At 48.9% G+C, this 26,760-nt stretch overlaps 1 protein-coding gene across 1 annotated transcript in view; it reads right to left on the reverse strand.

The window, feature by feature from the left end:
* Positions 1–801: 801 nt before the first annotated feature.
* Positions 802–26,760, reverse strand: part of Cnih3 (cornichon family AMPA receptor auxiliary protein 3) — a 118,381-nt gene continuing 92,422 nt past the window's right edge. Inside the window, exons 4-6 of the mRNA XM_036202390.1 lie at positions 15,172–15,284; positions 10,431–10,574; positions 802–5,921 (exon numbers count right to left, since the gene is read on the reverse strand). Coding sequence (XP_036058283.1) covers positions 5,894–5,921; positions 10,431–10,574; positions 15,172–15,284 — 285 coding nt within the window. The 3' untranslated portion in view covers positions 802–5,893. The remainder of the gene's footprint in view (positions 5,922–10,430; positions 10,575–15,171; positions 15,285–26,760) is intronic.

Consider the following 26,760-nt stretch of genomic DNA (forward strand, 5'->3'; position numbering starts at 1 on the left):
TGCTCTGGTTTTTTTTTTATTATTATTAATAAGACCATTTAGCAATTTGACCACAGTAAGGGCGGGGGTCCCATGATGGATAAAGGCTTTCCAGGTGTAGAATTTTGGGGGTGGAGCACCCATATTCCTGATAACCCCTCACCTATGCTCTGTAAGGAAGCCCAATAAACTCACTGGTTCCCCAGAACTCTGGTTGGCTCCTAGGAGAAGGGTGGATGCTGTTTACATCTCCCCCTGGGGAGGGACATTACCTAGCAGAATACAATTCTGTTCACCCCAGTACTTCAGGAAGAGGCACGGGCCCCACCTGCATGGGGACCCTGAAGTGACCTGCCTCCAAAGAAGGACAAAGGCCCCAAGTTAGCAGAGAAAAGTGGGACTAGGATCTGCAGATCAAAGCATCTTCGCGCTTTGCAGATAGGTGTGGCTGATCCTAGCTCCGCCCCAGCCCACTCCCTGCAGTGCTGGACACCTTAAATGGCTGCCTTCCTGTTGCTGAACTTAAATTCTTTGTAAAGGCAGGGTCTCCCTGTGTAGCCCAGGTGGTCTTGAACTCATGATTCTCCTACTCCTGCCTCAGAGGGCTAGGGTTCTAAGCATGTGTCATCATGCCTGACTTGCAGCTTGGACATTTAGCATCTCCTAAAGGTCCCCAGGTTGACACCACTGAGAAGCAGTAGAACCTTTAGGAAGAAGAGGCTCCGAGACCCCAGCCTCTTCCTGTCTCAGACTTTCCACGACGATGTGCCACCACAAGCCCAAGGGCATGGATGGGACCGAATAACCACGGAGACAAACCCAGGAGACAAAAATAACTCTCTCTTTATAAGCTGTCAAATTCACGGAAGGCTGGACGATAACCCCCACATGATTTCAAGTGGACAACAGTAGCAGCATCACTGGTGTCCCAGCCAGAGTGGATGACAGGCCTGGTCATGAAGGCAGTGCCACCAGGGGCCCAGACCCCAGACCCACCAGCCACTGCATATCCACTGCTGCATTAAAGATGCAGCTATCATCATCTTGGTTACTGGCTCCCATGATGTGGTCACACAACTGAGACTAGGGTGCACTAATTAGTAAGTGCTCAACTCGCACTCAGATGGGGGGTGGGGAAGAGGGAGAGAGCAGGGCATCTCACATGTGCATTGCCAAGTTCTGTGATGTCAACGCTTTCGTCATGGGCAATTTCCAGGTACTAATGACATCAGTGAACTTGAGGCTGGGAAGGCTGAACAAGAGGAGCACACAATCACATGGCATCCACATTTCTACCACAAGTATGACAGCCAGCACTCAGAGAGCACGCAGAATACTAAATGTGCGTTAGGAAGTAGGCTTGTAACTACACATCTTGGTCTTCTGCGTAAGTAATCTAAGCTGACATAACTTTGGTTTTAACAGTGGCTGGCCTTAACAACTGCCAGCAAATTCCCTATAAAACAGAACAGTTGGTTCCTGTAAGCCCTGATGAGCCACATCAGATACACAGCTCCCCGGAAAAGAAGAAAACACAGTTGCCACACGGTAGCCAAGGGCCCAAGTTCAAGACATAGAAAAGCCTCTCTGGGGCATCCAGGAATGTTGGGGAAGAACTGCACAGGGTGTGGGAGGTGTCAGGAATGGCCACATAGCGGTCAGTGTCTGGAGGTTGTCTTTTGGTTGTGGCTGTTTCTGGATCATAAGCAGCAACTGAGACCCAAGCCCCTAGTTCTGACTGAGGTCTTCCTGTACTAACAGAGCTGTGAGGAGCATGCTGGATATTCTCATCCCATCATTTGTAGTTCTCTGTGAGGAAAGAACATTCCTCTTCCCAAACAGGGACCCTACCTTTCCCCGGGAATGCCCACCAGCTTCCTGAAGAAGCTCTGCCTTGCTTAGCTCCATCTCCCGGGGAGAGTCCTGTCTGTCATAAGAGCGGTCTGGAATCCCTCTCTCCCTCCTTACCTCCCATGCTTCACTTTGGGGCTCAACCTTGGAGCAGAAGCAGTGGGGAAGATGGCCAGTTTGGGTCTAAGGACCAGGGGAAGGACAGTTCTACAGAGTCACATGCCAGAGCACAGTGTGGAACAGAGCAGCCCAAGTCCCCCCCAGAAGAAAGGGCTATAAAACAGATCTGCGTGATAACACAGTGTGAGTGCAATTAATTGTTGTCAAAGCATTTTGCTGGCTGCATTCATCTCTTACGTGGGAGAATAAAACTGTCATAACGATGACAATTTTATTCAACATTGGTGCAATTACCAAGCCTAAAAATAGGGAGCAGGGGGGTATTTTTCTTGAGGCTGAGCTGTTACCCCTGTTGCATGGCTGGGACTGTCACCACCACCCCCTACCCCCACCCCCAGGAAGGAGAGAGAACAGGAAGAAAACAGACTCGCTGAGGATTGCTACTATGAGACATCTAGTTTTTTTTTTTTCTCCTACATAATCCTTTGGCACAGCAGAGGGAGGGGCGATGTGGGGAGGAGGGAGGGGCAGTGTGGGGAGGAGAGAGGGGCAGTGTGGGGAGGACCAGAAAATGAGATTTCCTGGGACAAGATTGTAGAGACAAGCTCTCTGCTGTGAGCTCTCCAGACACAGTTGACTTATCACACCCATGGAGGCAGTGTGCACCTTCTGTGACAGACGAGAAAGTGGCGTCTCAGAAAAGTTAAGCACCACAAATTCACCAACTCTCTGATTGCAGTCCGGCACCCCAGGTTGCTTGCCAGGAGACACGAGAGGCTCGCTGCTCAGCTCCTGTCCTGTCCATCCTCATCCTCTCTCTCTCTCTCTCTCTCTCACACACACACACACACACACACACACACACACACACACACACACACATATCCCAGCACCCCTTCTACACCGCATCACTCTTTTAAGAATGCAAAAACATCAAGACCCCAGAGGCAAAAAGGCTCTGGTTGGCAACTTGGCAAGTGTGACTCTGGCTTAGGTCCTTGACCTCTATAAGTTTTGTACCAAAGCTTTCAACTATGACTATGAAGACATTCATAGTTCCTCCTTCATAATGTCATTGTGAACTGAACGAGATATATATCGAATGGTTGGCAGGAAGCTGGGGCATTAGGTAGCACATAGATAGCAGGGCAGAACTTCCTGCATAGAGTACTCAGCATTACCAGGCACAGGAGACATGAAGTCATGCCATCTTTACAGCAAGCCAGGAGGGAGCCTGGCTTTCTTCTCTCCCCTTAACAAAGGGTGACCTTAAGTGACTCACCATCATCCAGGTCACACAGCACAGCCACATAGGGCTACCACAGGGAAACAGGGTCCATACTCCAGGCTAGCTCAGGCACAGGCCTGAAACACCCTGACCTATGCTTGGTACATGGGTTCTGTCTTGCTCAATAAAAACATTTCCTTTGGATTCTTGAGGCTCCTGGAAGTTTGAGGCATTCCTCCTTCCTTTCATGGGGCATACAATGAGAGACAAAGTTAGCCGCCTGAGCAAAATTCCGTGGGAAGAAGCCTGCATGGTTTTAAAGCCACACCCCTGACCAGCTGTACACATCTGCAAGCAGCTCTTCTCATTTACGGAGGCACCTGGCACACACCTGCACTCCATCGATCGCCCATCCACCTTATTTTTACCATCAGGAAAATGAGCTTCTCCTGGGGGACTGAGAATTAGTTGTAACTCCCGTGAGATCCCTGGACTTGTTTCCCAGTCACAGTTGACAGCAGGGGAAAGTTTTGAATGTGTTTCTTTCAGAAAGGTAAGAACTACCATGTTAAAAGCCTAAGGGAAGAATTGCTCACATCCCTGAAAGAAAGCCATGCCTCTAAAGCTCTATGCTTTCAAATCCTTCCTCATAAAAGTCAATGCTAGCCATTGAACTTTGGCAGGACCTCAAGCTAAAGGCACAGAAGGGGCATGTCCTCGTAAGTCAGACTTCAGGTTCAAAAGCAGGTCTTCAAAGTTTCCTCTCTTTAATACCGAGAAAACAATTGGATTTTGTGGAGGATTCAATGTGCCAGGAAGAGTATAAAATGTAAAAGCCCTGGCGTATGAATTTCCAGATTCCACATTAACAATCTCTGATATTGGTGTCTCCTGTCAAAAGCTACTTCAAGCCCTTTTGGAAGAAGGTGAAGTATGAAAGAGACTCACCCTGAGAGGCACACAGACCCCTTCCTTACCTTCTCCATGACAGTTGCTTTTTTTTTGGGTTTTTTTTTTTTGTTGTTGTTGTTGTTGTTGTTTTTTAAGATGGTGATGGAGTTAGCTTTGCACCTGCCACCCAGACTTCACTGCTTGCTGGCCATAACTAGCCACCCTGCGAATGGTACCCCGCTGAGGCCATGCAGCCTCAACAAGTTACTCAGCAGTAGCAAGGGCTCCAGCCAAGGGACAGCATCATCCTCCCCACACCTCCCTGTAAAGGCTATGGTTTTATACTGCTGGGCCCTAGGGAATCTGCATTTTGTTTTTGTTCTTCCTTGTGAATTTTATTTTATTTTCTCCCTATTTTGTTTCCTGCAGCATTTTTAGAAACACGGTGTCGTTTTGAAACTGCCTTTTTTTTTACCTACTAGTTTGCCAACCATATGGAGGAGACACATCCAACCCCGGATGGATTGAAATGAGAGAGCCGGTGAGGTGAGCCACTGAAGCTGCTGCTGCATTTTAAACATAGCACACAATGTGTTACACAAACACCATTCAAAAACCTGAGTCACAGGATTCAGATGGGAGCATATATAAATAGCGTGTGTGTGTGTGTGTGTGTGTGTGTGTGTGTGTGTGTGTGTGTGTGTGTGTAACAGTAGAAAAGCAAGGAGGTTTGGGGAATCAGGTCAAAATCATTGTGCCCAAGTTAAACATCATAAAAATCTCAGCCTTGTCACTATTTACATCCCCTTGTACAACTGCCACCCCACCCCCCAAAAAAGGAGCAAAAGCCAAGTGGAAAATTCAAATAAGCAGATGTCCCCACATTGAACTGATCAGCACAAAGGCTGTGCAGCAGCATCAATTGAAGTGATAATTATGGTGTCTCACTTCCTGGCTGTCCACACCCATGGACACAGCAGCTCTCTGCTTCTGGACTTCAAACTGCTTTGAGGTTTGTTTGTTATTTTAGGCTTTGGCTCATGCCAGCCAGCTGATTGGCATGTTATGACTCTGATGGATTTTTTTGGTGCCGTGGCAGGACACATCTTGGGAAGGTGAAGAACTCACACCTGGGACATGTTGCAAACATTTTAAAAATCCATTTTCTCACACTCCCCTCCCCAGTTCGCATTGAGCATGGCTTGCTGTCAATGCACTGTCCCACACCCAGCTCAGGAAGTCACTGCTCAGGCTCATGGACATAACCAGGGCCTAAAAATGACATGACAGCAGGCTCAGGGCAGACCCACTGGCCTTGCAGTGAGCAAAGCATGAGGTCATAGCTCTGGAAAAAATAGAACAAGAGTCCTGGGCAGCCCCGTGGTATCCTTGAGTGTCTCAATCATCTCTGAAGACCTGGCCTTGGCCCTGAGTCATTCTGTCCCTTGGCTGGTACCTTCTAGCTTCTGGCCTCATTCCCACCATCTAGGCAGTTATCCATGTGAACTTGCAAGTTACTGATGCTCAGTGAAGTGGAGGAAGAAAGCAACAACCGCATCTCCAGAGGTTGAGTGTTTCATCAGCTATAAGCTGGCACCCCCGATGCTCAGAGGGGCTCTGCAATCCATGTGGGATGTGAACAGCAAAGGCAGCAACACACACAGCAACAACAGACACACATGGGTCACACGGCCCTGTCTGCTGTGTGACTCCAGCTCCTTCCAATCAGTCTCTGCCGAGCGGGGTGTCTCCATCATCCCCATCTGGTCCTTCCCCAGCCACAGCTGCCGTGGTTCCCAGCGGCGGCCTCTTCATCAGCAGGAGTTAGGAGCTCACTAAGGTGTAGATCATGCTGAATGCAAACAGAAATGGAAGAAGAGATGTCAGCAGGAGCCTGCGGCTCTCAGCAGTCCCCTTCCAAGGCTGGAGCCCATGAATTCACCTCAATCCTGTCTCTATGGTCTCTGACTCACCTACAGAGGCTTTGCCACACCCCACAATGCAGAAATGTTTGTCTGTTAGGATGGCATTCTGTGACCCCCGTGAAAGGTGTGTTGTCTCTGGATGCCTGTGAGACACTTCTTTGGGATGATCACTGTGGCTCATCGCTTTTCTTGCAATTATGAGCCAGGTGCCTATGGGGTGAGGGCACAGCAAATTCTTTATGCCACCAGCTGCTGTCACATGCTCACATGATGGCTGTGTCCAAGGGTCCCCAGGTGATGCTACATAATGTGTCAGTTCCAAGGGTCAGGATGAATAGCGTTGTCACCGATGCGGGTGTGGGGGCATGAACACACAGGGCAAATAACATAAGTAAATCTTAACTTGGTATATGTCCCCAAACCTCCTGCTTTAGGGGATGAGTAGTGACCAAGTAGGGGGACCTGCATTCCTGTGACCTGACAAGAGCTTCAGGCTGATTCTGCAAGGCAGATGGGTTGACCAGAACTACAGTCTACTACTTTTGTCTATTTAGAGGAGGAAGAAATAGAGTTTTTTTACGTTAGAGACACCTCCCCTAACTCTAACAAAGTGTCTAAGAAGCAAAACCAAATAAAAGCACCTAAACTATTTTCCTTCTAACCCTGCACAGCTGGGAAACCACTGGGCTCCTCTGGAGTCTCATGTCTAGAGCCAGACATGGCATATTCGCCAGGCCCCACTGGTTGGGTCTGGAGCTACACAGATGGCTTCTCACAGTACAGCTCATGACAGATCAACCACATTCTAACTCCAAAGCTAGTCAGTCCTCTGTTCATTGTGGACTGAGCCTAATTGTAGATAACCCTGTTTAACTTACCGTGATTCTTTTATTTGGGATTCATTGAACACCTACAACATACCAAGCATCATTCTCAGCGCAGGGAAATAATGGTGAGAATGTGGCCTGAACCCTGACCATGAAGGAAGATGCAGCCAAGCATCACGGATTTAGTGAATACCTACTATGTGCTGTGTGCACTGGGCGGGGCACCGCAGAGGTAGAGGAGAAGGAAACAGATGAGTTCTCTGCCATCTGGAGACAAGTGACCCATAAACAATGTAAGTATAGACACGGAGGAAACAGCCAAGGCGAGACCAGGATGGCCCAAAGTCATGGGATGATATAGCTTTGGCAAATAATGTGGATCGGGGTTACACTTGGAACCTTTCTAGCCAGGCCTGGTGGCACAGGCCTGTGATCCCAGCTACTCAGTAGACCAAAGGTTCAAGGTTAAGGGTGGCCAGGGAGATTCACCAGAACTAGGTCTCCAAATGAGTAAAAAAAAAAAAAAAAAGAGCCGAGGGCATGTAACTGGGTGGCAGATCACTTGTCTAGCATGGGTGGGGCTCTGGGTTTGCTCTTCAGGACAAGGAAAGAGGACAGAGAGGGGGAGACGGGAATGGGGAGACATAGATAAAGGGAAGGAGAAGGGGTACAAAAGAAAGGAGAATACAAAATGGAAGGAGAAAGAAAAGGAAGATCCTCCTACTGAGTGGGCAAACTGTCTACACTGGACTCTTCCCCCGGTTGACTATAGCCTCATCTCTATCACACGTAACCCGTAAACGTCACCTGCACCACAGGACATTCTGAGAAGGGGACAGTGGTAGGGGCCACATGGCTAGCACAGTACAGTAGAACAGGCTCATTATTTTGGGTTGGAGACATTTCTCAAGCTCTCTGAAGCCTCAAGAGCTACACCTCACTGTCTGGTGGTCCTTAGCTTCAGTTTCAGCATCTCCAGTAAGACACTCAGCTCAGAGGTGGCTCTGCATGGACCTCACCCCCACCCCCACCCCCACCCCTTAACATGCCCCGGGTGAGAGCTCTGCACTCCCTGCCAGTTCTGGGGCTGGGGTTGGGAACTCTCCAGGTGGAATTAACTAACAGGGCCTTCCAGAAAACACAGAGGCACTTTGAGGTCAGGTACAGTGGGGAATGCAGGTACACTGAGCTGGTGCATGGGCTGCAGGAAGGCAGAGGAGTGACATGTACAACTGTGCTTTGAAGACAAAGCTGTGGGTGTGCTTCAAATGCCATGGCAAACCTTCGCTGAGACTAGAGGACAGAAAGTTCAATGGCCTATGAAGGACTTAGCTATAGAATTATCACTCCCAGCTAAGGGCCCAGAGCCACCAACATTGTCCACGTAGCCCCATGGACCAGCAGACAGCTGACAGACAGGAATTCTGGGAATTCCTCCACCTTTGGCTCCAACAGCTCAAACCCCAAATCAAGGGCCCTGCTTCAGTCTCCCAAACTAAGATGGATCTCAGGATGATGGGCCAGGAGCCAGGGAAGGCCCAGCCATGTTCTCCTTTAAAGGGGGTTGCTGCTATTTGGGGACAGGCCGCTCAGCCCATGACTGAAGGTGGCCTGGAGCCTCATGAAGAAAATAAGGCCGAATTCACACCAGAGAAGAAACTCCACCTGTAAGTGGCCTCTGCCTTCAGACAAGCTTTGTCAACCCTCTGAAGCCTCCCGGAATAGCAGCCAGCTGGAGCTGCTAAAGCCTTTAGTCAAAAGGACTTAGGTGAGCTGCTGGTCACTTCAGCTTCTCCTAGTAGGCTCCAGGGGCCCTCAGGATTCTACAGCTTAGAGCAGGAAGCATCTGGACCCTTCATGAAGGATAAACCTCTGAGGCTGGAGTAACCCTTGACTTCACAAAGAAAGCACTAGAATAACTCTGTGACCCCCCAACTCCTCATTGCTGATGTGAACCATGAGGCTACACCTCCTGGGCCTCCCTCTCTGCTGACCCTGGAGATTGAGGGGTGGATGTAGGAGCAAGCTAGCCTTCCAGAGTGCCAGGTTCCACCACAGGCACATGTAGCAGAGTCGTCATGGAGCTCCTGCAAATGTAGGAGTCTGGACAGTAGATCTATTCCTACTGAAATGCCTAGGAGTTATCAGCCAACCACATTGTAATCAGCTTCCTGTCTCTATCCCCTGCCCCTCACTTTGATAAAGACTTGTTCAGGGGTTCTGTACTCAGTTTGAAGTTAGCCTTTGAATCATAATTGGTGTGACCATTATCTGTGACCATGGGAAATGTTTCTACCTTCACAGATCCAGGTTCCTCCTTTTAAATATATGGGTAAGGACAGAATGCATCTTATAAATTTGGCAATGCATACAGCGTGGGGGCCCACAGAGGCTCCCTAATAAGGCCTTACTCAAGATCAGAAAGTCTGGGTTTGCTTTGCCCAGCAGGGCTGCATAATAGGATGATTTGGCCAAAGGCATGGGTACCAGGTGTTTTGAAGGGTCTACACTTGTTGATACTTTATACCTGGACCTTGACAGGGAGAGGGCTTTTGCTCCTCCCCTTGATGATATATAAAAAGCCCATCATAAATAAATTTGAGGTGCCTGGGTGTTGACCCAGGGCCCTCCTGAAGCTATCCTGTGTCTCTTTTTCTTCATCTACTTCTGTATTTCTTCCTACTATTTCCCACTTCCTCACTCCCCATCTCAAGGGACCCTTCGATAGGTGGGGATTGAACCCCATCATTGGTCCCCTGACAATACAGGAGACCAATGTTTTTGAATGTTGGGCAGTGTAATTCCCCAGCCTGCTACATCCAATCTGAACCCAGGGGTGGCTGTGAAATTAGCACCCCCACCCTCCTCTGCCTCTGCAGAGACAGCACTGGGGTGTTCAGGGACATCTGTGACCCTGCAAAAGCAGGGACAAGATAGCAAGGTGGTCAGGAAAAGGCCCCAGAAATGAATACAAAAGGGATCAGGAGACATTTCCAGAACAGGGAGCCTCCAGAGTACAGACCACAGGATGACAGCTCCCAGCGCTCTGCTGAGCCAGGGCGTTCAAGTGATGAGGTGAAGAGAGGGGACCCGGAAGTGGAGCTGCAAAGTCGGCAGGATTTGCTCAATTAGGACGGAGTTATGAAACATAGAACTGCAGCATAAGCATTTAATGACCCAATGTGCCACTCTGCAGGGTATGACTGCCACTGGAGGGCGAGAGGCCACTGTTACAGCACCCAAGCGTCTTCACAAACAAGCTGAGGGCAAAGGGTAATGAGGCTGGGCCCCTGGGTTCACTGATCCCCCAGTGGGCTGAGCTGCTGGGCTCTGAAGGGCAGGAAGCCCTGCTGGGAAGAAGCCCTTGACAGTCCTTCAGCTGCCTGCTAAGAGATGTGATTAGATGTTTCCCTGAGCTGCTAAGGATGTGCACAGAAGCCTCTTCCTTCCCCAGAAACCCTTGCTTCTGAGTCCTGACAACTGGGATCAGAGTCTACTGGCCGAGATCTCCTGTCATCGGCCATCTCCCGAAAAGCTAGCTCTCCCAGGCCAGCCTGAAGCCCCTTCCCTCTGCTGCTGGGCCGAAGCCAGAAGGAGGGTGGGACTCACCAGTACAGGTAGTAGAAGAAGGAGAGGAGGTAGAAGGCTAATTTACACCAGGCCTCCTTCTGACAGTAGCTCAAGGTGTCCGCGTTCATGACAACTGGCGGGTCGTAGGCCAGTTCTGAGCTGTCTGCTGGACAGTGAAAATACCTACAGGAAAGAAGACATGGCAGTGAGGTCTCTGGGGCTCAGGGCTCCCCACTCTGTCAGGCCAAGGCCCCTAAGCATCAGACATTCCCCTGAAAATCTGCCTCCTGCCAAAGTCAGATTCCAATCACTGCTATAGTGCAACTCGGCCAGAACCTTCTGGTGGGTGTTAAGGTCCTCCAGCAGATCTCTGGTATCATATAAAGGTGCTCTGGCAGAAGGAAACATGTCACCCAGTAGTATGGCCTGAATGTGAACTCTCCCCCATGGGCTCATATGTGGGTACACTTGGTATCAAGCTAGTAGCGCTGTGTGTATGTATGTGGAGGTAGGGCTTCACTGGAGGAAGTGGAGAAAGTTATAGAATAGTCCCACTTCCCGTCCCAGCTCTCTGCTTCCATCTTCCAAGACGAAACAAATAACAGGACAAGTTCCTGCTGCCATGGACACAGCCCTATCCACCATGCTTTCTCTACCATGGCAGGCTGTATTCCCCCAAGCTATGAGCCCAAATAACGCCTTCCTGCTTCAGGTTGATTCTGATAGCCCGGTATCCTTGGGAAGCACCAAGAGCTCCCTTTGGGTACAGATAGGTGTGGAAGAATTGTATCCCCTACTTCCTCAGTGTCTATAATCGGCCTTGAGTACTAAGTGCCTTGGACTTGCCCCTTTCCCAGGCTCTCATCTAAACTCCTAGATACCATGCAGAGACATTACAGAGTCATTATTAAGGGTATGGGTTGTTTCATTCTTGTTGTTTGTTTGATAGAGGGGCCCAGAAGAGCAAATAGAACATTGACCATCTTTGGGGAAGCTGGGAAAGAGAACTGTAGGTGGAAGAGTCATCGTCAAAGGCCACAGCCACATCAAGCCCACAGCTGCTGACCAAGGCCAGGGGATCATATAACAACTGGGTCCCTCATCATTGTCTGCAGCTCTTAGTTCATGTCCCACCAACATCTGCAGGGCATATATTCCCTATGGAGCCCAGTGCAGCTGGAATGGCCAAGTGCTGCTCTTTAGCCACTGTGGGAAAGGATCCTGGGAGGCAGAGGTCCAGACTGCCTCTCCTGTCGGGCCTGGAAGAAGCGCCAGGCATGGGCCTGACCTGAATACTGCCATGTTAGCAGACACCTGCAGAGCTGGCATCGTCTCAGTCACCTCTTCCTTCCCTTTCAGAGAACTGCACTGGCATTATCTGTCACCGACACTGTGCTAAGAGGACATCAGAAGCCAGATCTGATGACAGCTGCCAGCTCACAGCCCTTGGGCCACTCACCTCTCCTCTTCGCCAGAGCAGATTTCAAACCGATTTGCTGTCACTGTGGCTTTGTTCCCAGGTGACCTCATTAAGCAGAGGCAGAGCAACAGGGTGACCAAAATGACTTGGTGGAAAGGAATAAGACTGACTCTTTTGCTTGCCGCTCACCAGACTGTCCTTCCCTGGGTCAGTCATCAACCCAGCCTGGGCTCAGACATAAAACGGAGATGAAAATTGTGATGCTGATGTAAGGTGATGTATGCAAATAGCCTCCCCCAAACAGCCACCAAAAAGTGGTGGCCAGGCGGGTTTGACTGAAGCCGAGTGTGAGGGCACACTTGTCTGCAAGAGAGACGGCATGGCATTGACCTGACAGAAGGGAGGCAGATAGGTCAAGGCTATTAGCTCAGTCTGTTACATGCTGCAAGCAGAGGACCTCAGCCCAGGACCCAGGACTCATGGTAATGCTGGGCATGGTGACGTGAGGTTGTAATTTCAGGGCTGGAGATGTCAAGACATATGCTCCTTGGGGCTCACAGGCCAGCCAGCCTAGCCTACTTAAGTGAGTTTCAGGCCACCAAGAGACTTTGCTCCACCACCCACCACTGCCACCCACAGGTAGATGGTACCACATGAGGAACTACATCGGAAGTTGTCATCTGAACTCCACACATGCACATGTACATGTGCCTGTATATACATAAACACATGGGATTGGGGGTGGTGAGCAGACAGAAAAAAAGGAAAAAAGAGAGGAGAAGGGGGTGTTCTAGGACTCTAGGTAATTAAGGACTTGTGTCTTCCGTCTGTCTGTCTTTTGTGATCTGATGACTTCCTAAGAGTAGAAGTAGACAAGGTTTTTACAGGCAACAAGACCATGGCTGCTCCTGACCTCCACGCACACACATTCCAGGTTTGGATAAGAACTAGATCTAAGAATAGAGCGCAGATCCAGCGTTCACAAGCTGATTGCCTTTTCTGTATTTTTGTGGGGTTGGAGGTAAAGCCCACGGTTGCGTGTACAGTAAGCACACAATTTTCCACCAAGCCACCTCCCCAGCCACTGACCACATTTTGCTAGGCTTCATCGACAGACCATGACTTAAAGACCCTCGGGAGAAATTTCTTTTGTAGGGAGGACATCCAGCCTGGGGCTGCATGTGAGGTGGAGAGGGCACAGATGGACTCTCACAGGCGAGGTGAACCATCACCATCATAGCCTACTAGTTTAGAGGCTTCCTCTCCCTCACCTGCAACCAACTGTTGGCCAAAGCCTGTTCAGTTTACTTTCAAAGTTCTGTTCTCTCGCCATGCCAACTTCACTGGCCAGGACCCATCTCCATTATCTCGTCTCCTTTATTTCTTCACCTGAAGTTTTGCCATGTTCCTAATTAGATTTTGACTTCAACACATCTCTACTGGCCCATCCTTCACACTCTGCCAGAATCACCTTCTAAAGCTCTAAAGCAATGCCATTTTCCTCCTTCCTTCTCATGGCTTTCCATTCCCTCCAGTCCCAAGCTCTCCATCAAATCTTCTTGGACTCTCCATATGAGATTCCCAGATGTTCATCAACTGCACCCTCCAAGAGCCCCTGTCCAACCATGTGAAAAGATAAAAATTGTGCCCCAAGCATGCCAAGTGTTCTCTCACTTATGGGCATTTGCAAATGCTTTTCTGGATTTTTCTACACTCTTCAGACTAACTTAAGTGTATCTTTCTCTACATTCCTACACATTGTCCTCAGATGTCTGCTAAGAAAATAATTCCTTCTGCTTCTAGGATGTACCTAGGATAAAGATTCATACGTATTTCATCTAGGAATTCCCCCTGAAAGCCTAGCAAGTAGTAAATGGCCCATACATTTGCTAGTGACATAGTGGAATGTTCTAGGTGTGGCTAATTCAAGGCTATACTTTATGGGAAAGTGGCAATGATGGACCAACTGGCTTGGGGGTCCAGAGCTCTGCGATTACAGGGTTCGAGGAAGGCAATTGAGCCACACAATTATAATCTCCACTTCTCTGGTATTTCCCACTTCTGCCCCATATCCGTCCTATAGAAAACCCAAACCATGTGATCCAAAGCCCAGTCTTAGAATAGTTAACATCATAACTGCCCCCAGGAAATCTAGTGCAACTGGTAGGTGCTTTTTTTCCTTTTCTTTTCTTTCTTTCTTTCTTTCTTTCTTTCTTTCTTTCTTTTTTTTTTGTGGAGCTGAAGATCGAACCCAGGGCCTTGCACTTGCTAGGCAAGCACTCTACCACTGAGCTAAATCTCCAACCCCAGTGCTTTTTTTTAAAGGAAACAATTTAAACATCAAAGTTTGCCCTTTCAAAGTGTATACACAATTCAGTGAGTTTTAGTATTTTTACAGAGTTGTATATCTATCACCACTACCTAACTTCAGAGCATTTTCATTACTCTTATCCTCAAAAAAATAATTGCCCACTGGCAGTCATTGCCTGTTTCCCCTCAGCCTTTAGAAAGTACTAGTTTACTTTAAGTCTCTACAGATCTGACTATTCTGGAACTTTCATATCAATAGACTCATATAATGTGTGATCATTGGGTGTGATATCTTTAACTCCTATTTTCTTTGTGGCCCATACACACTGTAGCACATTTAAGTACTTTGTGTCTTTTAAACTTCCAAATAATGTTCCATTGCATGGATAGATCACATTTCCTTTACCCATTCATCAGCTAGTCAGCAACAATGTTGTTTCCATGTTTTGGATACAGTGAGTAATGTTGTAGCCACTTTTCACACTAACCCATATGACTGGGGTTGATCAACAGAGTCAAGAGGACTTACTTCCAGCTCTGGAGAGTAAGTTTGTTCTAGGTAGCTTTGTTTGTCGATTTGGAACAACTTACAGTCACCTCCCAGGAGACCTTAACTGACAAACTACCGAGGTCTTATTGACCTATGGGCATGTCTGGGGATTGTCTTGACTGTTGACTGATGTATGAGGGCCCAGCCTATTGTAGGTAAGTGGTACTATTTCCTGGTCAGGTGGTCCTGAGTTATGTAAGAAAGCTAGCTAAACATGAGCCTGCCAGCGAGCCAGCAAGATACCGTCTTCCATTGTTTCTGCCTTCCAGCTTCTGCTTGAGTTCCTGCCCCTCACTAACAGGCTGTAACCGATAGCCTGTTCCTTCCCTAAAGTCCCTTGCTCAGAGTTTTGATCACAACAGAATTGTGTCTCTAACAAGGTTTCTAAAAGAAAGGGATAAAAGGAAGGCACCTAGTGGCTGATCCATCTGGGCACACTGTCATTGGGTGGGAAACTGAAGGAGGATGGCCCAATCCAGACAGACGGCAGACAGACCTACCTCCAGAAGTGATAGAAAAGCAGCGGAACGTTCAGCCCCAGGGTGAGCCACTCCTGAGCACACAGGAACATGATGCAGAAGAGGCTGTGAATGGAGTACTCCGGCAACACCAGCTGGAGAGGGAGCACAGACATACACAGGCCTGGTTAGAGGGAGGAAGCGCCCCACCCACTCGCTGCCTCCCATGCAAAGGTCTACCCTGCAGCACGGCCACTTCCCTGTGACTGAACACTTCAGGAAAGTACTCCGTGTTGTAGACCCAATCCTGAGTAGGCACAGGCCCTCCGTACTTGCCTAGGAAAAAGGGAGGAGGTTACCCAGCATATGGGCTGTCTGGAAAAACTACTCATGTTCTCCTATCACCTGCCACCTGCCTTGCTCTGTGCTTCTGGCTCCTCTGTGCCCTCTAGCTAATAGGTGTGTTTATTCTCAATACAGGAAGGACTCGGGAGTTCCTAATACAGAAAGGCAATGGCTGGTGGTGGGAAGGTCAAGAAGAACCAGAGAGAAATGCCAAGTAGCAATGGTGAAGACAGGTGGCCTCTAGGTGAAGGGAGAGAGATAAGCTCAGACACAGAGGGGCCAGCTGGAAGAGGGGCACCTCTCCTGGGTGGGCACATGTGGCATACATGAACTGTAAGCTAAAGATAACTAGAAGGTAGGAATTCAACCCCTTCCAGTAATAAAAGCTTCAGGTGTGCAAACACACTCATGTAGGCAGAACACACATATACAAGCATGTGTATGCACAGCCTGTGCGGTTCACTTAGACCTTCACAGATGCCCTGGTCTTCCAACAAACTCTCTCTTTCAAGGGCCATCTCAAAGTTGTTTCTAAGGGAATCCCTGCCCATCCTCTCCTCTCATCCCCATACCTAATCCCTTTTATAAACTTCTATAAAAAAGAAATACTTAAGTTTTAATTCACTGACTATAGTCCAGAAGGCAAAAAATAATATTACGTGTGTGTGTGTGTGTTCACATCTGTGCCATACATAATATATGTGTGAAGATCGGAAGATAATTTGTGGGAAACAGTTCTCTCCCTCCACCATGCGGGTCCCAGGGATAGAACTCAGATAATCAGACTTTGTGGCAAGTGTCTTTACCTGCTGAGCCAACTCACCAACCCTGCCATAGCATGTTTTCTGACCCACCCATACAGACCATCCTACAACCTGTCTGTATGGGGTTCTCTCCCACACCTGACACACATGTATATACTCAAGCACTCCATAATCTGACTCAGCCACGGTCTATCTTATTCCAATCTCCTTTTGCAATGTGCTCTGCATGTCTCCCAGTACATGTGACCAAATGTACTGGTCTGACCAATCCCATATGGCTATAGCATGGCTAGGTGCAGTCTGTGGTCACCGCCCTAGATTTGTATGGGTGGGAACAACTGCTTCAGATCAATTCGCTTGGGCACAGATCATGGCTTTAGCCTCTCACTGTAGGCAGATAAGCTACCTGACCAGTTGGCCCCTGTAGAAGATAAGGACACAATCACACATTAAAAACAAATGCACACACAGGTACACATGGGAGAAATGTATTTTGTAATTGGGGGCCGTCTTTGTTATCACCATCTGGTGGAGAGTGAACTGCATTAACCCTAAGTTACTGAGTCCGTGAGCTTGGACTCAGAGCACAAGCATCATTCCTCCGGGGCCATGACTTCGGGGTGAACCAGGCACTGTCTACGCCTATGAATCTCAATTGCGTGGTAGGACAGGGGGGCACGTCCCATCATTTCTCCTTAGAGGACCTCAAAGCTGTCGTTGCTGGTGTCACCTGTACCCAGCAGGAAGAAAGCCCACATTCTTGGAGCTGGCATGCCAGCCTTGCTCTGCCATGCACGTCTCTACATTTTGTAACCATCACTTCCAAGCACTTATGCCAAGTAATTAACATGTTTAGAGACAGCCACTTGGGGCTTGAATCATCCATTACAGCTCTATTCCCGTCTCCAATGCCAATGACAAACCTCTGAATGGTGACAGTTCAGAATTCACGTCCCTCTATCAATCACACTGCTCCTCTTTCTTTGGGACTCGATTGATAGTGGAAGCTGGGACAAGTGGGCAGCATCTGTCACTATGCCCCGTGTGGAGGAAGCTACTTAATAGAGGCTAGCTCGCCTTTTAGGGATGAGAAGAAAAGCTAACAAATCCTTCTGCTATTCTGCATGGCTCTTCCAACTACCTCTGAGCATCGAAAACACTAAGCAGGCTCCTCTCCTTAGCCCCAGGAGACTTCCTGTTAGCAACAATGCCCTTGTGGTATACTTATTGTCCCCCATGTTTCTCTAGGCATCCTTTGTCACACTGGTTTAGACAACATAAGGACCTTATTCCTCCCAGACCAGATGGAGCTTAGCCAGGCCACCTGCACTGGCCTGTACCATGGCCCCTCTACACCATCCCTTCCTTTCCACTACTTGGCCTTTGGAGCATAAGACACTGTGTCCCAGATCCCAGCAGCTGTGAGTGGAAATTCCATAAGAAGCCTGGAACACTTAGCAGCCAATGAAAAACGCCCCAAAGTCTTATTTTGTTCTCTCTGACGTTGCAAAGCACAGTTACAACAATGGGTATACTCCATCATCCTGACACCAGAGGAAGGAGAGAGGCCCCCAGGCAGCCTGCGATGGGGGAATGAGAACAAGACATGAACTTCTGTTGTTCTGAGCTACCGAGAGTCACGACACACTTTGATCCATCTGATGTAGCCAGAGCCCCAGAATGAGAAATCAATGAGAAAAGTAAAGCTGTGTACATCTTCCCTCTTCATCCTCCCTGAGCATCCTTCCAGGCCTTTGTTTCATAAGCCACAGAGGATGCTGTGACATGCTCCTGCCACTGGGCATGTTGAGTGCTAGGCGAAAGGTCACCAGGCAGGCATAATGTTTATTCATTCTGGTGGGCGGCCAGCTGGGTAGCTCCCTCCCAGCTCAAAGAGAATAATGGCTAGAGAAAAATGCCCCACCCTTGAACCTACCAGAGAACGTACAGAAGAGGTGATTGAAGCTCTGACCATAACCCTAGCCAGTGTCAGCCCTTAGCACTGGCAAATAGATTCTGTTTTCTATAACAGAGCTGTTGAATGGCACCAATACCCCTGGCCAGTGTCAGCCCTTAGCACTGGCAAATAGATACTGTTTTCTATAACAGAGCTGCTGAATGGCAACGGTACCTGTGATTCACTGAATGAATTATAAATAGAAACCACTTCATGCAGGCCACAGTCTGCTGAGACCCTGTGTCCTGCTTTCTGTAGTTACAAATAGTAAAAGTGGTCTCTCTATTGTAGGGTTGTTGAAAAGCTGGCAGTTCAAGCCAGGCAGGCTTGCCTGCACACACCTATGATCCCAGGCTAACGGGGCAGGCTACATAGTGAGATCTGTTCTCAAAAAAACAAAATCTAACAAGCAAAAGACAGCAATGAATGGCAACTCTGGAAGGGTCAAGGCTTTATGATCAAGGCAGGACCAAACACTGTTGGAAAGACAGAACAGACCTAAATGGGCATAGAAACCAGACGTCTGCATTCTAGAAGCTAGAGCTAGAAAAACCAGACAGGGGCTGAGAGGATGGTTCAGTGGTTATAGCACACGTGAGGACTAGAGCTTGGATCCACAGAAACCCACATGCATGTCAGGTAGGCATGGTGGCCCAGCTGCAATTCCAGCCTCAGAAGGAGGTAACAAGGGATCTTCAGAGCAAGCTAGGTAACAAGACCAGCCATCAGGGACAAGCTCTGGGCTTGACTGAAAAACCCTGCCTCGAGGGTGAAGAAAGAAGAGTGATTGAGGACCACCATCAACCTTGGCTCTCTACATACTCGTGCATACATGGGCATGTGCACCCACACACACACATCTGCCCATGCACATGCAAAAACATGTACCCATGCATGTATATATATATACATATATATGCTCAGACTCTCTCTCTCACACACACACACACAAAATGGAAAAAGAAAAATCAACAACAACAACAACCAAGAAGTCACTGCCCCGGGTAGCTGTTTCACAAGCCGCCAAAAGGGCAGCTTGTTTAGTAGGGTATAGGTCAGGCCAGACGCCAGGTTAAGACTGGAGTAGCTGGCAAGCCCGTTCCACTGCTGGCTTCCTGTCCAGATTCCAGTAGTGGGTTTCCGTCTGCTGGCAAACGCTCCCATCTGGATGTTCCTGGGCCACATTCTCTCCTGAGCTTCTAGTTTTCCCAACAGTGGCCTCTCTGCTTCCTCTTTCCGAATCTGACATCATCATTTCCTACAGGGGCACTTCGATCTGCTGCTCTTGTTTTCTTTTTTATTTCTACAGCCCCCTGCGTGCCTGGACATCTGTACCTCCCCCAAAGCTACCACAAGAACCCTCTGGTAGAGTTCTGTCCCAGGGGACTGTGGTGATATAATGTGTACCTAATAAAGCTTGCCTGGGGATCAGAGGACAGAGCCAGCCACTATATTAAACATAGAGGTCAGGCAGTGGTAGCACACGCCTTTAATCCTAGCATTCAGGAGGCAGAGATCCATCCGGATCTCTGTGAGTTCAAGGCCACACTGGGAACAGAGCCAGGCTTGGTGGAACACTCTAATCCCAGCACTAGGAAGGAAGGAAGGAAGGAAGGAAGGAAGGAAGGAAGGAAGGAAGGAAGGAAGGAAGGAAGGAAAATGTCAGGGCACAGAAAGGTACATAAGGCGTGAGTAAACAAGAACTCACTCTCTTGAGGCTGAGGATTTCATAAAGGTAGGAACTACTGGCTGACTTGTTCTGCTTCTCTGATCTTTCAGGTTTCACCCCAATATCTGGCTCCAGGTTTTTTATTTATTTATTTATTTTTCAGAGCTGAGGACCGAACCCAGGGCCTTGAGCTTGCTAGGCAAGCACTCTACCACTGAGCTAAATCCCCAACCCCTCTGCACAGAAAAGCATCCTCCATATATGGCTTGGCTCTAAGCCTTCACATCTTGCTTTCCCAGGAATTTTTTTTAATTAAATTCATTTTTGTATGCCAAAATATGTGAAATTTTATTAGTAATTAAAACAAAGTATTAAATACTTGGTTTTAGCAACCTCGGGCATTTAAAATATATTGTATCAAAATAAAAATCAAAACATACTAGAATTATAATCTGGAATTTAAAACTCTTTGTTGTCTGGGTTGTTTTTTGTTTTTGTTTTTTTCTTGATTAAATTTGTTCTTAGATAATTCATATATGTGCTAGATTCTGGAAGGGAAAGACTCATTGTCTCCAGTTAAATTCTTTTAAAAACAAGATTTATATTTATTTTTATTTGTGATCAAGTATTTTCTCTCTGTTGCCCCAGCTCTCACTCATTTATTCATCCACCCATTTGTTGCCACGATACAGGTTGTTGGTAACCGCATGTGTCTTGGGAGAATAATGCCATGTGACAATTTTGGGATTCTCTCCTTGTCTGGTAAAGAAGGGCAGTGGGTATGGGAGGAGAGACTTGTCTTAGCCTCACACGAAGAGGAAGTAGAGTCCATGGCTGTCTATATCCTAGATTGGAATTGCAGGAATGATGTGTTTCCTGGGGTGTGGGGGGCTCCCTAAAGCTGGGGAATGGAGCAAATGGTGAGATGGAGCAATCATCTGTGAGTCCCAAGAGGGTAGGACTTCTGGGAGGTAGTGTATCCACATGCATGTGTGTGTGTGTGTGTGCGCGCGCGCGCGCGCGCGCGCGCACGCAGGAGCATGCACCTGTGTACATGTATGTATGTAGAGGCCAAATAGGGACATTGGTGGCCTCTATCACTCTCCCCTGATGCCTTGAGACAAAGTCTCTCACTGAGCCTTGAGCTCACCTTTCTTTTCTTCTCCCAGCGAGGCTGGCAGGCAGTAATCCCCAGCAACCCTCCTGTCTCTGCCCCACCAGTGCCGGGTTACAGCTGTGCATAGCCACCTCCAACTTTTCCTGAATTCAGGCCCTCATGCTTGCCCAGCAACTCTCATCCACCCAGCCATGTCCCCAGCCTCAAGGACCAGATCTCTAAAAGGAACAAACACAGCCCACGGCCATGGAAAGCCCCTGGCCACAGAAAGTCCACTGCCATAGAGATCTGGGTCTGAGTTTAGTTCAAAGACTGTGGAGGCTGCAAGGCTCATCTCCCCCAGCTCTGAATGTGTCCTGTCAGCTCAGACAACAAGCTTTCCAGCTATAATCACATTGGGCTGAAATGATGAGCATTATGTAAATTCCTCCCTGTTACATAAAGATCAACCATGTGATTGAAAGACCAGCCACTGAGCACACAGGCCCTATTCCCCTTATCTCTAAAGCACCACACCTGCTGGTGAGGGATGCAGGCTAGACTCTGAAGGACGGTGCTCTCAGAGGTGAGCCAGCATCAAGCAACGGATGTACTGCTACGGCAACAAGCGTGATCTTCACATTGTGGCAAATTGCCTACTGGGGAAGTAACTTGCCCTTCTTTTCTGAAGGTCGATGAAACAGCCCACAGCCAGAGTTGGCTTCCCAGTTCTCAATCTAGACTTGTCAGTCTGTCAGTCTTCTCCGACTGACACCACCTTCCAACCTCCCCAGCTGCGAAGACAAACAAGCCATGGGCTGCTTAGTGCCCCGCCTCTCAAGCCACACAGTGCTGGCCCTGTCTGTGTCCCTGGTACTCAGTTCCTGTGTGTCTGCCAGTGCATGGGACCCTAGCCAAACAGAATCAGGTGACAGTCTCATGCACCTGCAGCGGAGTCCATCCCTCTGTGTCCTCAAATGAGTCGGGCCTCTTGTTGACTTACCTGAGCAAGGGGACATCAGGACGATGCTATAGCTTGAATAGTCCCCTGGGGTGGCACTACTGCGAGAGGTGGAGCCTAGAGGAAGGTCTTTATACAACTGGAGGTGTGCTCTTGAAGGAATCATGGAACCTCCACTCTACTCCTTCTGTGATCTCTCTTTTGCTTCCTGGCTATGAGGTGAGCAGTTCTGCTCTGTCACCTACCTGCTGTGACGTGCTGCCTCATCCCAGACCCAAAACTGACAGGGACGACCAGTGAAGGACTAGAATCTCTTCAAGCCTGTGGGTCCAAATAAATCTTTCTTCCTCATAAATTGATGATGGAAAGTGTCTTGTTACAGTGATGGGAGCTCAGCAAGAATGGCCGGCACGGTTAGGAAACTAGCATTTTGCTGAACTGCGATAAAAGCGTCTCTGAGTTGTCGGGAAGCCTCACACTGAAGCCGTCTGATCTGCACTGGCCACTTCTAGGTGGTTACTCTGAGCGACAACTGCCTTCGGGAAGGCATTTGACCCTGGGGAGGGCAGTCCAGTCGTTAGCCCTGTCACCTCAGGAAGTAGGATCCCAGCCTCAGCCGGCCTGGGGGATTCAGTCGCTGAGACCTGTGCTTGAGCTGACTTGAGTTTTGTCTATTAGAGGCCACTGACTTGTTCGATGTTTTGACCCCCTGTAATTCTCATGAAGGTTTGCCAACTATTTTTAATGGTAAGCCAGTGTCTCTAAGCAACCCAGCACCGACCGAGCTGCAGTCTGGAATTATAATCGCCAATTTTATCTGCACCCATAGCTTCAGGTGTGGTTCCAGGCCCACCACTTCCAGGAGCTCCCCTGAATGCCCGCAACAAGTATTGCTTTGATATTGACTACCCACAGCCACAGTCAGACCCGCATGGCTGACCTCTGAAGATGGGAGTCTTCAAGGAAAACAAATAGGTCATGTCCCCCCTGTCCCTCTGAACCAGGAACATGGGGGTTAAATGGGGCACAAAGGCAAGGCAAGAATTGCCTGCCTGAGTGGCTCAGGACACGAAGACAAGAATATTCCTTCTCCTCTGTGGATGCCCAATGGTCATCACAGGCCCGAAGACTCTGGATGCTCTTTACAGCCTAGAAGGACTTCTTTTCCTGACTGGCTATCTGGGCCTCTATTCCTCCACACCCAGGGCTCTGGGTGTGGCCTGACCCTTCGGTTCCCTGCTCCTTGGGTTCTGCTTCCAGGCTTAGTGGCTCTGACTGACTTAGGCACCTCCAGTCCCACCTTTGGGCCCTCACCCCCTGCTGTTGCCATGTACCGAGCACACTGGTCAACTGTCTGTATAAAATGCTTCTTCCCAGGCTGCCCACTGTGGAAGTTCCCCTGTTCTGAACCACGAGAAGAAGCGCACACACCGCCAGGCTCCCCCAGAGTACTCAGGTGGAGTGCGGGTGGCTTTGTTGCTGGTGGAAGGTGAGGGGGAGGGGGATGAGGTGACAGGGTAGACGTGTCTCAGTGTCAGGCATGCCTGATTCTCCCCTGACAAAATGGGTCACATTTCTGTCAGCTTCAGCAGCACTCAGTAGTTCCCAGGTTTTAAGTGTTTCAGAATCATCTGGAGGTTTTGCTAAATGGAGTAGGGATGGGGGAGTTGCTGGGCTGCCTCCTTCCCCCCACACACCTGAGATTCAGATTCTGTAGTTCTGGGGTGGGTGGGGGGCGGGGCTGAGCTCTGACTGACAAGCTCCCAGTGTGCCATGAGGATGCTGCTTCTTCAGTGTGTGTTCTCTGGACCAACCCACCCCCTGGCACTTGGCAGCTTGTTAGGAACGTAGAATTTGGGTCCTATCCCAGATCTGCTGGAGCAGAACCTGCCTTGGAAGGGCCCCAGGTGGTTTATATGCACATCAAGGTTTGAAAAACATTTCTCAACACTAATTCTCCAAAGGGTTGAGCCTGGCCGGAATAGCATACAGACTTGTTAAAAGAGCAGCTCTCTGGGTCCCACCCTAGACCCCAAAACTAGCAGACACTGGACAGAACCTGTAGTTTCAGTCACTTCCCATGTGATTCTGTCAGAATATTTAAGCCAAGGTTACACCTCAAAGGTCTTTCTTGCCAGAAACTGAGTCCTCCAGTGGGGTCGAAGGTTCCTCAAGCACTTCACAGGGACAGACTGAGCCTATCACCACTGCTTGGGGACTGGGATCTGCTGCGGAGCATGCACAGTCATGCAAGTGAATGTAGCCCCTAGAGGACCCCAAGGCTCCCCTAGTCCCAGGCTCCTCCAGTCCATGGCTTCCCCAGCCCAAGGTTGGTGGCATCTGCTTGGTATGGAAGTTCACTGGGCTTCCTCCTGTCTCCAGAGGTTCCGCCTCAGATTCCCATTGTATCTTCCAGTATTCTGCAGGCCACCTCTTCTCTCCCTCACTCTCTCAAGCAGCGTTCATCTGTCTTAGTGTTTCACTGGATACTTCTAGCCAAGACAGGTGACTGGTTCCTTTTAGGACCAAACTTTGGACTCTGGCCAGGCTTTGCCCATCCTTCACACCCACTGGGTCTGACTTTTTGCTTGCAGTGATGAGACACACTTGAAATTCAGTAGTCGACCTGTCAGGTTCCTCACACACTTGCTGAGGAGACTGGCCCACCTAAGAGCCATGCAGGGGAGGTGAGAGCTGGAACAGTCCCTCACACAGTGCCACATTTCCACAGGAACAGAATTCTCCTACAACTTGCTGAAAATTCAGACAGCTGATGTTAGCACTTGTAGCTAGCTAGCTACCCACTCTCTCTCTCTCTCTCTCTTTTTTTTTTAATCTAAGCTAGAGATGAGGGAAGAGGAATTGTGCCCATACTAGAGCAAACTGCTAGGAAATGTTTCTGACTGTGTTAAGGGGAAGAGCAGGAACCAGAGGGAATGTTCCAGAACGCAGGGGAGCTAAGGGCTTGACTAGCTTAGTTCTGATGTGGAAGAGTCCAAGCCTGACCTGCTCATACTATGGCATGCCATCAGGGACAGGGCAATATGAAAACAGCATTGTCTACAAATAAGGAAAGTGGAAACCCAGAGACAAACAGGTCACCCAGAAACAGCATGATGGAAAAAGCAAAAAACTACTCATCCCAGCTGGAGAAAGGGAGCTGGGCACTTGGAGGAGACAGCCTAAGTCAGGGTCACAGGGCTGGCTTGCTTATGGAAGCGAAGGGTGTCCTTCCACTGAGAAGGGAGCGATAGCGCTTGGTACTGGGTCCCCGAGAGGAACTCTGCCCCATCACACAGGCTGTCACCCACAAATCCTCCATGGTAGAAACTAAAACCCTTTAGCCGACCTCTTTCCAAACAGAGAAGACTTCCAGGAGATCATTACAACTATTGCATCTGGCCAGGGGGACCCTTGGGGACAGGGCACAACCACAGGCAGGAAGACACCTCTTCACCTCTGCTTTTGCATGTTCATTTATATATTATTCCACTGTGTGCACGAGGAGGTCAGAGAACGCCGTGTGGGATTGCTTCTCCTTTTCCGCCTTTATGTGGATTCTGGGATTGAATTTAGGCTGTCAGGCCTAGACGGCAAGCAGCTTTACTCACTGAGCCATCTTGCCAGCCTCCTCTTCCCCCTATGCTTACAGTACATGGTAGATGGTGGTGAGAGTCCCTGGACTCACCTTCCTGCAGCTTACTAGTGAACTGAGTCACACCCACCATCCCCCCTTCCCCTCCCCTCTTCCCAGCTGCCTCCTAGTCCACAAAGGGAGAAGCGCAGCTTGGGGGAAAGACCCTATCACCATACCCTCCCTGTCCAGCCCTTTCCTGGCTTCCTCCAAATGAGGTTTCTGAAAGAGGGCAATCATCCACACATGCGTCAAGCATGTGCCTTAACAAAGCCAGCCTTCTGTCTTCAATAGCATCATTGTCTTCTAAAGGAGAGTCCTTCCAGGATAAAAGCAGCTGATGATCTCACTTAAGAGCTACTAAATGGTGCTAATTACCTGTTAGATTCAGCAGGTCCGTAGGATTTTGCTCAACACAAACCAGAGGGTGAATAGTATGAACCAGTGAGAACTGGCATCTGGGAAAGGAGACACATGCAGCTGTCACCCATCAATTAGTGTTTGCTTTGTTTGTCTCACTGTTTGTTTTCTGCAGTGTCAAAAATCGAGCCCAGGACCTCCAGCATGCCAGGTGTCATGGAGCCAGTCCCCAGTCCTTCAGTCTTGTTTTTGATACAAGGTTATCACCCAGGCTGTAGCCCAGGCTGGCCTCAAACACTCCTGGCTCTAGCTCCCAAGTACTAGAATTTCAGGCAGTGCCAAAATACCCAAGACAATGAATATTTATGGACTGGCCTAATGGTGGGTGTCCAGGAAAGTGTCCTTACCCCCCACTGAAGTGCAAAGACAAGGGAGATGAGCCCAATACCCTCCAGGGCCTGGGTAGAGCAGGTGGTCCAAACCTGAGCACCTTCCTAAGTGTGGACTCAAAATCTGGCCATGTGAATAGAGGTTGGGAGACCCAGCTTTACCAGGAGTCTAACTTGGTAAATTCACATTTTAAGGAAAAGACATAATAAATAATATTGTAACTGTTACTTCTGGAATGAGCAGCAGTGGCAACCTCTTAGTGAAAACATCAGGGTCCATTTCCTATGAGCGTAATGAGTATTTAGAGTAAGTGTGTATGGAACTCTCACAGCTTCATGTGGCATGTGGTACCTCCCTAGGCAACAGTTACTGCCTAGAAGATGAGGCATTTGACATACACAATCTCCACAGAACTTTCCAGCTGAAATATTCCAGCCACTTTGTAAAAAATAGCA

Source organism: Onychomys torridus, chromosome 11 (genome assembly GCF_903995425.1).
Source record: "Onychomys torridus chromosome 11, mOncTor1.1, whole genome shotgun sequence".
Classification (NCBI taxonomy): domain Eukaryota; kingdom Metazoa; phylum Chordata; class Mammalia; order Rodentia; family Cricetidae; genus Onychomys; species Onychomys torridus.